This window comes from Atractosteus spatula, chromosome 19 (assembly GCF_055471065.1).
Source record: "Atractosteus spatula isolate fAtrSpa1 chromosome 19, fAtrSpa1.hap1, whole genome shotgun sequence".
NCBI classification, from domain to species: Eukaryota; Metazoa; Chordata; class Actinopteri; order Semionotiformes; family Lepisosteidae; genus Atractosteus; species Atractosteus spatula.
This window is the reverse complement of record NC_142724.1, coordinates 18,609,215-18,623,124: the sequence shown is the minus strand read 5'-3', so window position 1 is coordinate 18,623,124 and position 13,910 is coordinate 18,609,215. Positions and strand designations below refer to the sequence as shown.

Here is a 13,910-nt window from a genome sequence, read left to right as displayed (position 1 = left end):
TGCTTCCATCTGTGTCTACCTCCACTTCTACAGGTTTCAGCCATCTTCTTAAAAAAAAGCCTTATTAACTGCTAAAACAACATTGGAGGATAATTTAAATCCACCAATTAAATTAAGTTTAATTTAATAATCAAATGTCAAAGTGACTAATGTTACGATGATGTTGGTATATGAAATATTACATTTCAGTAGTTGTTGACAGCTATGTTTAACACTGAAAAGCTATGTTTAAGTGCACTAGACTACCCAGAATCTGTTTTACAGTTTCATCAATAATAACAGAAGGCAAGCAGGAACAAATAGGCAATCAAACAGTGCTTCTATGTTTCTCAAAGTTTATAAATATATTGAAGGTCTTAACAGTGAGCGTGAGCTTGAGGATGGCAGTAAAAACACCAAACCATGATATCTTACATGTAAAAGCATGTTCTTGTTGTTAATACAGAGAAAGTGCAACAATATTGGAAGGAAGACAGTTTTTTTGGATACCAGTATCTAAATGGCACCAACCCCATACTGATCAAACAGTGCAAACAGATCCCACCAAACTTCCCAGTTACCAACGACATGGTCCATGAATTCCTGGAAAAATCCAGCTCCCTTCAGGAAGAATTGGAGGTGAGTATGACTGTAAATTGCTTAAAACATTATACAGTATGAATTAATGTATTGTTACAAATAGGGGGTTACAAAAATGGTGAAAATCAAGATTTGACCGAGCGGTTTAATTCATAAGTGAAATAATTATTCATAACCCCCAACTTAAGTGATTCCTCTAGAATATAACCGAGCAGCTGGTATAATTAGAGGCACGTGAATTATTTGTTCTCTGTCACAGCTTTGTTGAGAGGAGTAATAATCCAGGCACCCTTGGTTAAACAAATATTTATTACTATGAAAAGACACAAACTACACTACTCACATAAAACATACAACACACAAGTTACTCTATGTACAGTATTTACAAACAAGGTGTTTCAGAGACCTAAGATTCTAGTCACCCAGAAAAAAAAGGTCACCCCCAGACTGCTACTAAGGATTAAACTCTATATCCTTACTGAGGCCACATAAGAGATAAGTAATAGGTTTATTCCATGCTGAAAAGAGAATAAAAAAAACACAACATTTCAGCCGTGGAGCCTTCTTCATGTGTGAGAAAGACAGGGCAGTAAGCAAAGGTGATGTAGCAGGAGAACAAAAGCTGGGAGAGAGGAGGAGCGAGAGGCGGGAGCAGGGGACAGACAGAGAGGCCAATCAGGAGGTGTGAAGTCAGGATAGGTGAAGAGAGGTGTGAAATGAAACCTACAATGAATAGAGAGAATTTAGATGAAAAGTAGTCTGTCATTAAGAGAAGTGGGAAGGTGTGATCCTAGCTGCAGAATTAATTTAGTTTCTGTAGTCTTTCTGATGTGGGAGTTAGGAAAACTATCTTTGAGAACACAGACAGAGAGATTAGTGTGACCATGGCCGTCAGAGGTGAAATGCAAAACAATGAGCTTGGAGAAATCTTTAATCTTCACAGCCCTAACATGTTCTCTGGAGCGGTCTCCGAATCTCCTTCCTGTTTCCCCAATGTCAATGGCTGGGCATTTACTGCAAGAGATACAGTAAATAAAGTTGCTGGAGGTACAAGATGCCATCTGGGTGGTCCGAAATTGTCCTGAGGGGCCTTGAAGGAGGTGGTGTTAGATATGTACTTACAGGTGATACAGCGAGCTCTGTTGCAAGGGACAGTGCCTGATGTGATTGCTGAGGGCGATCAAGGGAGCTGTGAACAAGAAGGTTCACAGCAGATGAGGTGGTTGGCTATATGAGATGATGGGGTGGTCCGAAAAGAGGGCCCCAATTGAGGGATCATCCTGTAGGATGGAAAAGTTGTCATTAATAGTCCTGGGGATAGAAAGAGATAAGAGAGATAGAATAAAAGCTGCCTTCTAACTAAATACAAAGCAACCTGCAGTTACATCTCTCTCTCTGCACCCCAGATGCCACAAAATAAATGGGAGCCTACATCCCTATCCATAGAAATGCACCCTAAGATAAGTGAAAAGATAAGATCACTTTATTGGCCATATACAATTTCTTGCATTAGGAATTTGTCTTTTCACATACCCCAGCTTGCTCTCCATGAGACACACAGACAGGGAGAGAAACTTGGGGTCAGAGAACAGGGTCAGCCATTTATATGGCACCCCTAAGCTGGAAAGACATTTCTAACTGAGGTATCTTTTACCCAGGAAACCCAAGTTCCCTAAAAACACAGGAAAGCACACGCTCTCTAGCAAGGTTCAAATACTTAGCTCCGGTCAGGGTTGGTTTGGATGATCATGAAGTAGGCGCTCTCGTCCGTCGCAATCTTCAAGTCTCAACTCCCCCAGACTCCTCTCTCTTCTCTGCTTCTTGTTTCTTACTTTCCTACCTCCTGCTCGTAATGTAATCATATATTGTGTGTGTCTGTACTGCTACTTGACAATTATTAATCCACAACTTACCTACTGTAGATATATTAAGGTAAACTTTACAATTGTTTCTGCTCAAGAGACCCCCCAGACCTCAGCAAATGTCCTTTCTGCTTTGAAGTTAAAATTGTTTACTCTTCCAAGAGTCACAAACCTTATCTAAAACATAAGAAACGGTTCTCAGTCACCTAAAGCAGTGACAGTACTGACTTTAATTTGTTAGGAGATTAATTTCTTCAAATTTATAGAATGACAGTGTTTTAGTCCTTTACATTAGTACTTATAGAAGAATTAAAAAGCAATGGAATCTAAAAACGAACCCAGAATTTTGTAATTCCAAGTGGTTCTCCAGATTCTCTATAATTCAAATCAGCTGCAAGTCTTACATCTACACAAATGACTTGTGTCCTTACTGTGTAGTTCATGAATTCAATTATTTAAAACAATAAACATACGCTGGTGCAACTTGTAATTCTCAGCATGTTCCAGAGTACCGTCATGGAGGGATTTTCCTTCATGGATTATAACTGGTGTTTTTACCAGCAAATATATAACAGCAAATATATAACAGCAAATATACTGTTGAATGTAATTACACACCTGATTATGGTAATACTCTGGGAGCAGTATTCTCTAGGAGCAGATTTGGGGAACAAACCCCTGCTTTCAGCATTCCCTTCTTCAGGCAGATAATTCTGAGATGCAATATATCTAAGTGGATTGTTTGTCGTCATTGCTCATCATTGCTAAGAAAGAGACGCGTTCAGAAGCCAGTTGTTTCTTCCTGGAGTGTAACATATTGAGAGTAGCAGGTCTCTAAACACAGAAAGAAATTGTCCCTACTTCCAATTGATGAACTTGGAGACTTCTGTGATTGTATAGGATTTCAAGTTGAATTAATCCTCTCCCTCTCTTCCATCACGGATTGTATACATTGTATAGTGTTAATGATGAATATTAAAACGACATTATTGTTATTTGCTTGGTGTTAAATAAATGTATAAGTCAGGCAAGGATTCAATAGTTGACTTTAGCAGTGCACTGTATTGTTGTATGAGAAGGTCAAAGAATGTAATAACTTTATCCCTAAGAGAAATGATGCAAAAGCAGTCCTCATTGACAAGGATTATCACTTTCAAGCTGCAAGCAGAGTAACTCAAACAACGCACACACACAGGTACTAATACACGAGGATACATTTATTAATACAGAAAATATGCATGTAAACCTAACAGATCTTATCGAGAGGGTTATCAGAATACAAAAGATATATATTCAATCAGTTACAAAGAGTTACATATATCAAGAGGACATACATTCCGTAGATCATTCATTTAGACCGTTTCGTAAAGGAACTTGGTTATAACTTCTACATTAGATACTCAAAACAAGTACACAACTCTTAGGAATTAAATTGATATCAACTGGTTGGGATAACAGTTGAATTCTCGAGCAGTAATGCAGTGAAGTTGAATACTCATCCAATCTCTGGGGATTCAGATCTCCTGCGGACACAAAGAAACAGTTGCAGGCTTGTTGCTGTCCAATCCGCGCTCTCTGGCTCCGTGCCAAGCAGTGCTCAGTGCGGCTGGAGAGATTCCTGCTGCGCTGCTCTCTGAAGTCCAGCTAGTTAGTGTTGGCTTTAACTAGCGAAGTTGTGCACAGGAGAAAAGATGACTGTGGGTCCCAGCAGGCCAGGAAGAAGACCGGTTTGTTCCTGATGATGCGCTAGTTCTGAATACTGATTCAGCTGTCCACAGTTCTGACCTGTTCACGAGGTTTGCCGCTGATGCTAACCTCGGGTGGATCCTCTGGTTACTCTCTGGCAACCTCCGCTCTCAACTCTTATAACAGAGGAAAGTTCTGGCACTTGGACACACTGGCCGTTCCGTGGTTGTCCGGGCTGAGTCTCAGGATGGTCAGGAGGCGCGCTGCGAGAATGTCCTGCCCTTGGGAGCCTTTCTGCTCCTGGGCCGTCCTGCCCTGGAATTCTTTAGAATAGTCTCGCACCCCTGGAATTCTCCTTAGAGATTCTCCTACGAATTCTTCTCTGTGTTGCCTGTTTTTACCTGGAGGAACTTCAGCTCGTTCATTGGCTGAAAGTTTCGTGGGCATCAGAGACCCACGTGGGTTACTCGACCCTACCAGTCCCTGATTGGTTGATCAAGGTGAGATATGAGTCACTTACTACTGACACTTAGGAATGCAATGTCCATCTGGCACTCCCTAGACATATAGGCGCCAATGGATGACCATTGATCATGATAGCCAGGCTTAGCTAAGTGCATCCCCATTTGGGAGCTGTCCTTTATCAAAAGAAAACATCTTTAAATCAGCCTGCATGAATAGTTTCTCTGTGACTGCACCACAGAGATGAAGAGAGAGATGGGGCCTCATTTGGGAAAGCACGGCAACACTTAATTCTGTCTTATTAACAAGCATTGCCGCTACACACATCACACACAAAAGTGAGTTTGACTGAGCGAAGTATAAGCGAAGTGTATTCAGGCAATATATTATGTGTGATCATGTCTCAATAACCGGGATAAATAGACTGGGTTAGGAGATATACAAGAAGATGCACTTGAATAGCTAGGTGATTCAGAAAAGGGGGAGGAATATCGTTTAGATCTCCTCCAAACTCTATTGAGTAACAGTTCGGGAAGCTGTCCAATAGGGAAGAAGAATGGAGGAATCAGTGTGAGTTCTCCCCATTCTCCATTAAAGCCAACAACCTAATTATTTAAGGAGAAACAGCTCTGCAAGATTAGGTGCTAAGAATTCTTCTGAGACACTGAGACATTTCAGAGAAGCATTTGTATACCAGAGCAAAGTTTGAGACAGGTACAGATGCTGCCATCTAGAATGCATGAGGTGTCAGGTGGTATATTGCAATAAGCATCACATGGTGATGGTGAACATGGTGAACAGCAACGCAGCTCTCAGATTATTTTTTAAAATAATTATTTTTTTAAATAATCTGATGCAGGACTATACTACTCAGTAAAACTGCCAGGTGGAGCAGTGAATCATTAAAGTACCACAGCTGTGGCTGTTAGACAAATCAGCACATTATTAAAAGTTAATATATTGTTTATGTAACAAAAACATACAACACACAAGTTACACTATTTACAAACTTACAAATAAAGTGAGCCAGTGGCCTAACATCCTAAACATCCAGAAAAACCTCAGACCGATACAAAGTATTTAACTCTTAAATAACCAAAAAAAAGAACTGCCTTCTAAACTAAACAGAATACAACCTGCAGATACATTTCTCTCTTTAAACCCATATATCACAAAATGAATGAGAACCTATCTCTTTATTCTTTAAATGCACCCACATACCAGGAGAGGGATTCTTTACACAGGAAATCAAAGTTCCTAACAACAACAGAATAGCAAGCACTCTTAATAAAGTACAGATACCTAGCTCCAATTTGTTCTTTCTGAATGATCTGGACAAGGAGCTCTCACCTTCTCTCCCATCCTCTTTCTTTTGTTTCTGCCCTTTTCTCTCTTGGTTTCTGTCTGTTCTTCTAAAGCTATGTGTTTTATGCTATGTTCCTGGACTGTTGACTGACAATACCCAGAACTTTATTAATTAAGGTTAACCAAGGTAAACTATAAGATTGCTTTGATCACTGAATCTGGGACCACTACAATTCAGCAAACCTCCCCTTGCTTTGAAGCTGGAAATGTTGACACTGGCATTCAATCAGTGGTGTTCCCCATTGTATCTAGATTCACTTCTTAACAAAATATGTATAATGTTTCTATACAATGTAAAGGACTGTGAAACGTTCAATCCAATACACCCATCACTAAGCGACAATTGTAATTTTTATTTTACTGTAGCTTGTCCAAACAGAGAGATCTGTTGGTTTGCATTGGTGTTTCAGCAGTAGAATTCTTACCTGCCACAAGGAAGACCTTAAGTCAAATCCTGGCCAATGAACAAGATGAACTTTAACTAATTGCCTCTTGGGGATAATAAAAACTCTTTCTTTAATAAAAAATAAATAAATAAGATTTATACTAAATTAAAATTGTATTTATTAGATAGCACAGTTTATTTAATTATAATAATGGATGTAGTAATAAATAAATCGTTAATAAATGGAATCACCACTTGAATCGGAATTATAATTGGTTTGAATAATTGAATACAATTTACCAGAATGCCATTTTAACATGATATCTGATTTGTAGTCTTTTTTAAAAAACAAAACATGCAGGTTCTGAAGATATGTTATTCTGAGGGGGGTTATTGTTACAACAGTATGTCAATAAAAAGATTAACCCTACAGATGCAGCCATTCAAAATGCGCGGGCGATACCGCATTATTTTCCGGTATGCTGTACGCAGTCTACCGCAAGTTACCGGTAAATACCGCAAGTTACCGGTAAATACCGCTAGCAAAATAATAGTATCCGGAATTTCCGCAAGGTGGAGCTAATAAAGCTCAACCTCTCATGTTTGAGCTGTAGCCATCAAAGTCTTTAACGAAGATATTAATAATAGTATTAATAATAAATGACCTTGGACAAGCTGTAAACTCAAAGTATTGCCCTGGTCCACATTCTTTTTTTCATTGACCGTCTTTGTAAAAGTAACACCACAGCATTTCGCAATCACGCATTTTTTTCCAATCATGCAAAGTACAGTAATTTTTGAGAATCGATTCACCATGCCTTACACATGCTCATAAAAGAGATTGATTTAGGAACATAAACATATTACCGTATGCAAACTGTACTGTATACAGTATGTATATGTATATTTAATGTCTTAACTGTGCCCGTTTAAGTATTGACTATTCATATCTAATTTTACCACTGAAGGGAAATCTTAGTAGCTGAGCATAAAAAGAATAGGAGCATACTGCAACGCGTGTGAAGGCCATAAACGATATTAATTTGGGAACATAAACATACAGTATATGGCTGGTCTCGGTACTTTAAAGAAAACATACACGAAACATGGTTTCATTATGACCAGAATCTGTCTTGAGATATTTTTAACTTGATTTACAGTATTTGAGAGGTATGTCTTAACACCGATACTACAGTGCTTAAGTACTGCTCACGTACATGTTTCTAGGTTTATATTATGCATTTCATACGGTCAAATTACTTTTGAGCAACTAATAAGAAGCGCGAAACGGTATGCGTTTTACTTTCGTTTTGTGCTGGGACCCGTGGATTGATTAGAGATATCAAGTACATACAAGTCATTTTTTAAATGTTGTAGTTCGTCTTGAAAAAATGTTACGAGTACATCATCTATCAACAATTACACAGGTTCTGTTTCCATATTGCGGATTTTGGTTACGTAATATTATTTTCTAGATTTCACGTTGTGAATATATGATTTGGGCAAACAGAGCCGCAAAGAAGTACATTATGGGTTGTTGTTTTTTTTTTTGCAGTTTTATCTAGAACAAGCGATGCTTAAACCTTTGTCTGATTCTTGTGAAACTATCCACACGACAGTTACAGTACCTAGGAGTTGACTTCAGTGATGTCACTGATGGGATGTTTCTAAAAATCCATCCTCTGTAAAACGTCTTCTCTAGTTGTCCTGCATATGTATTCGCTAATGAAGCTGTGTGTTCTGAGCCTGGATCTCTACATTTCTGTATGAACCAGCTTAGAGGGCTAAAGACAGCTTGTGTTTAAATTGAGTGTAAGGCAATTTATACTTCTAAAGTCATGGTCAGCATTTATTATTGTACTGTGCTGTAAACTTGTTCTGTGCCAAGTCACATTATTTTATAGCGTTTTTATAGCGTTATCAAATCTGGTGGAGTTTCCTGACTCCCATGTCACATGGTCTGTGATTGAAACTTGTAAAACCGGTTTAACTCGTCACAGCCAGCACTCCGGTTGTAAAGTAGAAGCAGGCGAGATTTCCAGCGAAAAACACCTCCCCCTTCTTCAGGTGTGAGGGTCTTCTGCTCAGAATAAAACGCTAAAATGTAATGTAGGCTCTGAATGGGTTCAATTGTGATTTGGGCTTGATTAAGGTCGCTGCCTTTCATCTAAAACCCTACTTGAATCCTTCTAAACTAAAAATCAGTGTTTGTGAGTTCTAAATAAAGAGGTGTCCAGGTAACAGTGAAACGGGCGGACAGTCTGGGGAGATCGCCCGTTTTCCATGTAAATAGTTCCCTGGTTCCGCACCCCTTGGTGTTTCTCTCGCTCTCTCTCGGGTCACCTGATCATTAGCTCGAAAGATTTGAGTGCTTTGTGTATATTCTAATGGTAGTGGGGGCAGGGTGTGTGGGAACAGGTTTGGTTGAAATTGCATTGGAGATCTATGTTCTTCACACCTGAAACATTTTCTCTGAAAGCATTTTCTTCGCAGTTTAACCGATCTTGTTACAGCATGTTACAGTTTACTATTATTAACCATATTAATTTTAAGTGCTTAATGTAAAATCTTGTAAAAATATATTTTCATTGTTCAAATATACATTAAGTCTGACTATCATATAATAAGTTAAATACAAAACTAAAGAAAAAATAGGGTTAAATATAATTCAAAATATTTTGCTAACAATGTTAACTGTTTATGAATAATAAAATGTATTAGCTAAGGAGTAGGATGGCACAGTTGTTAGTATGTTTTTTGTTTTGTTTCTTTTTCATAAATACAACAGTAGTACCTGATGTCTCAGTGGCTTTCAAAATTAAATTATGCATGCAAACCTGTGAACTAGAAAGATAACTAAGATATCCATCCATTTCTAATGGTGGCAAAGTGGTTAGCATTGCTATCTTGCAGCACTGGGGTCCTAGGTTCAATTCCTGCCATCCTGTGTGTGTGGGGTTTACATGTTCTCTCTGGGTTACATGGTTTTTCTCCATATGTGTGATATGACTCCCTCTCGCACTCCAAAACATACTGGTAAGTTAATTGGTTTATGGGAAAACTGGCCCTGGTGTGTGTGTGTTTGTGTCTGTCTGTCCTGTGATGGACTGGCGCTATGTCCAGGGTGTATTCTGCCTTGTGTCCGTTGCTTACTGGGATAGGCTCGAAATCCTCTGTACTGGATAAAGAGATTAGAAATGGAAGTAAAGGCACTGTGTGGATGGAACTATACACAGTGTTAGAAACCCACTATGAAATGGCAGCATCTCACTGAGAATAAAATATTTTATACTGCTGGCTTAAGGAAACAGCCTTTCCACCTCTCTTGCACATCAGTATCCATACCTAGTTATTTAAACAACTTGCCTCTAATTATAAACATCTTAATATGCTGGCTCTGTGGATCCGCATCAGCTATGTTTGCCCATTCCTTCAATTCATGTGCATCCAACACACAGTTCAATGCCAGCAACTACACATAATCTAAAATACAATCCTTATTTCAGTATCTATGTAAACATATAGTCTGTTAACTTCATCATCTTCATCAAAAGTATGCCTAACCCCATTAGGAAGTGTTCTTGTTATAAGTGTATTCCTCAGCTTTCCCCAAACTATCTTCTTCTTGCCAACATCTCTAGTCTTTTATCCTGCAATAACTCAGCCAACACTTAAATCTCCAAAAGCTGCTTGTGTTAATTTCTTTAAATCACAAATATCATGTGTAAATACTGGCCATGTAATACTCTGCATTGTGGAATAATAGTTTATTTTAAAGGGAACTAGAGAAACTAAGAACTGGGGAAATTAAATCCACACTGAGCAATCTTCAATATGTTCAGAATATGACAGCAAGAATCCTATCAGGGATGCATTACACCTGTTTTCAAGTCCTTGCACTGGTTACCTTTCAGATTTCGAGTCAACTTCAAAATCCTTATCCTCCTTATATACTGTCCTACAACTGTTATTATTGATCTCCGAATTATTGTACTTGACATGACTTCATTCAGCCTTTCCTGAACGTCTATGACAGGCAGAGAGAGTGCTGTTTCTGGTGCGATCTTTTACAGCTGACATTTCACTGTTTTAAACGAACAAGAAATTAGATTGCTCATAAATCACTTATTCTATATAAACACAGCGTAATTGCCCTCCGAAAATCTTCTTTTTCTTGTTCGTTTTAGAGACCTTGATCGAAACTGATTTTAGATGTCAGAAAGGATTTATTTTCTCTGTATTTCCTACATTGCTTTGTCGAGATTTTAACTTTATATCTAACTTTATATCTAGGCTCAGATTTCAACTATAAATCGTACAGTAATTAATAGCAGTAAATACTGATGTTTATACATAAAAAAGTCATGCCTTGGAGTATAGACCCCCAAAGGAATGCCATAGACTCAAACTGCAAAATAAACACATACAGAAAGAAAGTATTTGTATTGTAATTGCAAATCCTGGTACTGTATGAGTGATTGGTATGACTTTCCTCATTACAAATCTCTTATTAGAATTTAAATTTCTCTGTAACTCCAGGTCAGAACAGAGAAAATGTAACTGCCTTAAGGAGTTTACGATTATGAAAAATAGAAGGATAAGCATGATACGTATGTCTTCTGTCATTTTCTAAGTCATGTTACTGAGCACCAAATCTTATTGAGAATATGAATCCATTTAAGGTTTATACCATTAAAGTAACGGTTTATTCCATGCTGAAAATGTTTGTACCAGACTTTTTTGAGGCCTGTTTAATTGTGTCTGAAGTCTGATGTTGTAAATTTTATTGTTAAAAAGATCCATGAAAATGTCATTACTAAAGTTAGCTGGTACTGTTGGTACTGTAAGTGGCAAGTAGAGCTCATATTTTAGATTTTGTGTAGTTGCTAGCGTTGAACTGTGTGTTGGATGCACATGAATTGAAGGAATGGGCAAACATAGCTGATGCAGATCCACAGAGCCAGCATATTAAGATGTTTATAATTAGAGGCAATTTGTTTAAATAACTAGGTATGGATACTGATGTGCAAGAGAGGTGGAAAGGCTGTTTCCTTAAGCCAGCAGTATAAAATGTTTTATTCTCAGTGAGATGTTGCCATTTCATAGTGGGTTTCTAACACTGTGTATAGTTCCATCCACACAGTGCCTTTACTTCCATCCATTTCTAATCTCTTTATCCAGTACAGAGGATTTGGAGCCTATCCCAGTAAGCGACGGACACAAGGCAGAATACACCCTGGACATAGCGCCAGTCCATCACAGGACAGACAGACACAAACACACACACACCAGGGCCAGTTTAAATCTAACCTCAGAACCTTTCTTTTCAGAAGACTTAGTGTCTGTATCTGCTTCATTTTCTAATTTTGGTAGCACCTCTAACTGCTTGTCTTTCTTATATGCATTTACTTTGTAATCTGTGGTCCTTTTATCTGTTTTTACATCTACTGTATTGCTTTGAGATGCCACCTTTAATGGTGATATATCAAATAAAGTTTTTTATTATTGTTATAGGGAAACATGATCAGATTGTCCCTGGTTCAGAAAAAAAGATCTAAAGTATACTAGTTTGTCACTCTTCTAATTCCCTTTGCTAAATGACTTTTCATACTAATCTGATCAATCTAACTGCCAGTTTTCTGTGCTTTCTCTATCCTGCTAGATTTGCAATTATTCTGAAAATTTTCATCTTGAAATAACTCATTTCTAAATACCTTTTTCACTGTTAACATCTTGCAGCAACTCTGCGACAAAATATACACTCTGACAGTTCATCCTGCTACCAACATTAAATAGAACAAATCTTAAGATTTCTATATTTATGTCTTTATTTAGTGGTTTCATTAGTGACAAAGGCTAAACTTTCTTGGAAAAATGTCTTTTATGTGTTGTGGAAAAAACTGACTTGCTTTAACAAAATATGTTTACAAATCCTTTCACCTGGCATTTTCGTAGTTAGAAATACGAAACGCTCTGTTAAAAGCAAGGGAGTTTTTATGTCCGTTGCAGTTCTTTTGCAACATGAATATAATTATATCGTTATTAATTTCTTGAGATACGCGATTCCATATTATATTCCCTTTTAATCAAATTCTAAAAGTATGCTTGTTGACTCCGGTATCGTGTTAGTTAAAGACTTCGATGCTTAAAATGTTTAGGGAGAAATGGAATACTGGTGTGTATTTTTTTCTTTAAAGTACCAAGACCAGCCATATACTGTATGTTTATGTTCCAAAATTAATATCGTTTATGGCCTTCACACGCGTTACAGTATGCTCCAATTCTTTTTATGCTCAGCTACTAAGATTTCCCTTCAGTGGTAAAATTCAATATCTACAACGGGCACAGTAAAGACGTTTACAGTAAGTCTTTCTACGACAGACCAACGGACCACGAGTGCCCCTGTCGGTCAACCAATCACGCACCGTGGTATCCCGTGTCATCATACCTGCGGTATCTGTACCGCGGTGTCTGTACCGCGCACTTTGAATGGCTGCATCTGTATGTGGTACATGTTAGAATCCAAGAAAGCAAACAAGTCCAAGAGGCGCAATCCAAAAGGGCAGAGTCCAAAGGTCGAAGGGAGAGGTCTAAATCTGGGATAATCATTCCAGGTAAAGTGTGCAGTGAGATTTTAACCAAGCAAGCAGCAAACTGACTAGCCAGTGACTCAAATACCGAGCGAGGAAGTGTGGGAACTAGGAGTTTAAATAGTGAAGGAAAGGGACATGATTGGGAAATGAGGTTAATGAGTGCAATTAATGGTGTGGTGCACGGTCATAACAGTTATGTTCAAATAATAATTATCAGAGAACTGTAAAATGTTTTGGTGATCTCTAAGTTTACTTTCTTCCCACAAAGATCTCCTGACAGCTGCTTCAACATCAGCTATGTCCCTGAAGAAAGGTGACATCATTTTTGGCGGGGGTCTGATTAGTTTGTGAGTTGAGCTCCTAACCATAAGGTCAGGCACACTTTAAACCAACCTGCATGGAGCAGGTTAAGAATAGTAGATGTGTTGCTATAGGTACTTAACTGGATACAATTTGCTCTTGCTCTGTGGAACTGAAAATACAGACTTTTATCAATATGTTTACTAAACTTATCTGGCCATTTCTTGCAATGTGAAACAGGCCCCCAGAGCTCACTTGAAGTCTTTACAGCCTCAGTAATTTAAGCACAACACCCAGTGGGCACACCATTATCTCACATGCGGTTGTGAAATAGAAGAAGTACAAAGAGATAATAACTAGTTTCAAATTCGTTTTATAATTTCTATCTTTTTTAACTGTCAATACTGGTTACAGCGTAATATTGTACATCATACATGTGTTGTAGCACTGATGTGGGTGAGTATACAGTATTACTAAACAGGGTCAATTTTTCAGTAGCGTTTTGACAATGAAAAAAGTGGGATGTGCTGATTTAGGATACATTTCATTACGTTCCATGCAAACTCAACCAGAAAAAATATTTATTTGTAAAGCATTTGTTGGCTCCATTTTTTACATTGGGAGATTTTGATTATCAATTTTGAATCTTGATTAATTCCCACCTGATAGTAGATACTA

At 38.0% G+C, this 13,910-nt stretch overlaps 1 protein-coding gene across 1 annotated transcript in view; it reads left to right on the top strand.

Annotated features, from left to right (window-relative positions):
* The window catches only part of LOC148818171 (polyunsaturated fatty acid lipoxygenase ALOX8-like), a 56,312-nt gene that overhangs the window by 11,710 nt on the left and 30,692 nt on the right, over positions 1–13,910 (top strand). Inside the window, exon 6 of the mRNA XM_088937459.1 lies at positions 446–618. Coding sequence (XP_088793585.1) covers positions 446–618 — 173 coding nt within the window. The remainder of the gene's footprint in view (positions 1–445; positions 619–13,910) is intronic.